This window comes from Aspergillus candidus (genome assembly GCF_002847045.1).
Source record: "Aspergillus candidus strain CBS 102.13 unplaced genomic scaffold BDW47scaffold_10, whole genome shotgun sequence".
Taxonomy (NCBI): domain Eukaryota; kingdom Fungi; phylum Ascomycota; class Eurotiomycetes; order Eurotiales; family Aspergillaceae; genus Aspergillus; species Aspergillus candidus.
The window spans coordinates 427,316-431,018 of record NW_020194015.1 but is presented as its reverse complement, the minus strand read 5'-3'; the positions used below and the strand labels follow the sequence as shown (position 1 = coordinate 431,018).

General features: G+C 49.3%; 1 protein-coding gene across 1 annotated transcript; it reads left to right on the top strand.

Annotated features, from left to right (window-relative positions):
- On the top strand, window positions 1-2,188 carry glnA (glutamate--ammonia ligase). Its single transcript, XM_024811814.1, has 6 exons — window positions 1-367; window positions 458-493; window positions 587-679; window positions 815-1,319; window positions 1,381-1,802; window positions 1,854-2,188. The coding sequence occupies exons 1-6, from the start codon at window positions 365-367 to the stop codon at window positions 1,869-1,871; spliced, it is 1,077 nt and encodes a 358-aa protein (XP_024674090.1). The 5' UTR covers window positions 1-364; the 3' UTR covers window positions 1,872-2,188.
- Window positions 2,189-3,703: the final 1,515 nt, after the last annotated feature.

The window sequence follows — 3,703 nt, the reverse complement described above, 5'->3', positions numbered from 1 at the left end:
CGCAAAGCGATGCTTGCACGCTTTTCTTAAATGGAACGGATGTCCCCCCCACCCACAATCCCAGCTTCTTCTCTTGAACATCCTTTTCATCCCACCTCCATCTATTTCTTCATCCTCTCATCTCCTTCTACTCTCTTCCGCGTTCGTCTTTTCATCTCACTCTCTACCGTGTTATTTATCACTCGTCTATCCCCCCAGTGTTCTCTCGCTGTCGGTCAATCCTTCTATCAATCGATCTCTGATCTCGATCGCGTCTCAATCTCGTCTCTGTCGAGCAATTGAACTCTCTAACTGGCTTTGCCAATCTCTCTCTACCCCAAAAAACAACTCTTTTTAGTTGATCATCAATTCACATTCATCAGTCATGGTACGTTGTGATCCCCCTCCAGTCGCCAGTGTGCCCCGCGGATTCGCCACCGAAAAACCGGATCGGCTAACCGATGACTCATATCCACAGGCTTCTGAATCAACAACCGTCTCCAACACGGAGAATGTGCGTTCCTCTTGAAAAACCATAAGTCATTTCGAAAGAGATGGCGTGGCGGTCGAAAGACTTCCCATACTGACTAAATGCCTTTGGCAACAGCTCATGAAATACATGAACCTTGACCAGCGTGGTAAGGTTCAGGCGGAGTACGTCTGGATTGACGCTCACGGTGGCTGCCGCAGCAAGACCAAGGTATGTCTATACTATAATTCCCGTTCGTCCCGGAGAGCTCGGATTGGATCCCTGTCCGATCGATCTTCCTCTGCATGTCACGCTACATCTGCACCCACCCGCCCACGTGACTAACCGAATTCCCCGTCTCCATAGACTCTCTCCAAGCCCGTCCAGTCCGTCGACGAACTCCCCGAGTGGAACTTCGACGGCTCGTCAACTGCCCAGGCCCCCGGTGACAACTCCGATGTCTACCTGCGCCCCGTCGCCATCTTCCCCGATCCCTTCCGTCTCGGTGACAACATCCTCGTCCTCTGTGAGACCTGGGACTCCGACGGAACCCCCAACAAGTTCAACTACCGCCATGATGCCAACCGGTTGATGGAGACCCACGCCAAGGAGGAGTTCTGGTTCGGTCTGGAACAGGAGTACACCCTTCTCGGCAACGATGGCTGGCCCTACGGCTGGCCCAAGGGTGGCTTCCCCGGCGCCCAGGGCCCCTACTACTGTGGTGTGGGTACCGGTAAGGTCTACTGCCGTGACATCGTCGAGGCCCACTACCGCGCCTGCTTGTACGCCGGCATCAAGATCTCCGGTGTCAACGCCGAGGTCATGCCCTCCCAGTGGGAGTACCAGGTTGGCCCCTGTGACGGAATCGAGAGTGAGTTTTTTTCTTAGTCATTACTATATGCATCGTGGAGATTTGACTAACGGTCTTGTAGTGGGTGACCAGCTGTGGATGTCCCGGTTTATGCTGCACCGTGTCGCCGAGGAGTTCGGTGTCCGCATCTCCTTCGAGCCCAAGCCCATCAAGGGTGAGTGGAACGGAGCCGGTCTTCACACCAACGTGTCGTCGGAGTCGATGCGTACCGAGGGCGGTATGAAGGTCATCGAGGCCTGCATGAAGAAGCTGGAGGCGCGTCACGTCGAACACATCGCCGTCTACGGAGAGGGCAACGAGGAGCGTCTCACCGGCCGTCATGAGACCGGGGATATCGACAAGTTCAGCTACGGTGTCGCCGACCGTGGTGGCAGCATCCGTATTCCCCGCCAGACGGCCAAGGACGGCAAGGGTTATTTCGAAGACCGCCGTCCGGCCAGTAACGCCTGCCCCTACCAGATCACTGGTATCATCGTTGAGACTGTACGTTCCTCCATTCACTACTCTACAGTCAACCATACTAACTGTGTCTAGCTCTGCGGTGGTGTTTAGATCGTGTTTTGTTTTAGCGCTCGTATACCCTCCGGCGTCAGGGAGTGGACAGAGCAGCCTGGTCGGTTGAACGGGAGCCAGGGTGTCTTGCGTTCGTATCCCGTGCTTTGCATCAGTTTTTCCCTTTTCATCCTTTCTTTCTGTGGTTATGTGTTATGTCAATAGAAGAGGCCGACGGCCGTGGAGTGGGAGGATAGTACTAGTGTATTCAATCACTCGTTGATTACGCCCATCAAGTAATCATGTGTATAATTAGCTCAGCATGGATATTATCAAAAATAGATCTCTATCGGAGATGTCAAAAAGTTCCTCAGCCACCTTTCAGTCCGCCAGAACGCACTGTGATATAGATGGCACGTCCACCCGCGTCGATCATCATGCATGACATTAAATTAGATTATTACATTAGCATCCGCGCCAGATGTAGCTTAGCATGTGGGGTGGCGTCGGGCGTCGACACCATGATAATTGTAGTTAGTATACAGAGACTATCTCCGAGACCGATCTTTAATACACTTAGTGCGGTGATGCGCCTATAGTATCAGTATTTATGTACATACGGCGTCACATTATGCGCCCATTGGCTTGGCTTGTATTGCGGAAGTACTTATTAGGTACGCTACTATGGATGGTATTTTGTGTGTGATTAATCTATGCTTTGAGACATATGTTAGGAATAAAGAAGTGATTATAGTGGATATGATCAGGCTGTGCTAGAGAATATTAAGCATATTAGACAGGTTGACCAAGATGATTTATCTACAGGATGCGAGTGATTTACTATATGCTAGAGAATTTTATATGATACCAGACAAAGTAACCATGATTTTTTGTATAAAGGAGGAGAGGGAACAACCAATATCGCAGAGAACACGAAGCATATGAGCCAATATTTTTATATGTAGCCTGTGAGTGATTTGATTTATTGGTATCTCAGAGAATACTAAGCATACAGGACTACCCAGGATAAATTTTATGCAGTTGACGAGTACGTTCCATATATCTCAGAAAGCACAAAGAGTGCAGACTAACCAACTGATTCAAAAACAAGGCGTTAGTGGATCGACACTTCAGGACAACAATACCAAGCCACAGAATCAATTGAGATAATGTTTAAACAGGACGGAAGTCCAACAGTCTAGCGTCAGAGAACATGCGAACATGCGAGGGTACAGAGCTAACCAAGATGGGCTGTGTATAGTGCGTGAGTGGCCAACTTGATGTTTACGAGGAAATGTCGACGGCACAGCTGTCTGAGATGGAACATGGATAACTAGAAGATAACTGAGTAATTCTATACTTTATGGGAGTGCCTATCCTTCTGTGGGAATACCTGAATACAGAGTAATCTACGATGACTTTTGAATAGGATTTGAGTTCGTTTACCTGCCAGAAGATACTGAGAACATAGGTCTAATAGAAATGGTTTATGAATAGGGGTGAGGATTTCTACTCATCTGAGAGAATACTAAGAATACGGGACTGATCAAGAGGGTCATAAACAGGATGTAAGTCTATCTATCCATCGGAGAGTATGTCACGCATACAGCTAACTAAGACATCCTATTAATAGAGTGTACATTCAGCTTATGTACATTCTAGAGAATACCGAGACCACTGAGGCCAGAACCTCCAGTAATGACCCGACACGACGCCAGAGCAACACCGGGAAGAGCAAACCGGAAAACAGCAAAAGGTAAAGCCAGATGTCACTCAGCCTTCACTCAAAAGCAACCCGCCGACGTTTGTCTTAGTCGGCACATTCCAACAAGCTCTGCTATATCCCCCGGGTCTGGCGACGCGCGCATCGTTGCGCGAATACTTGTCTCGCC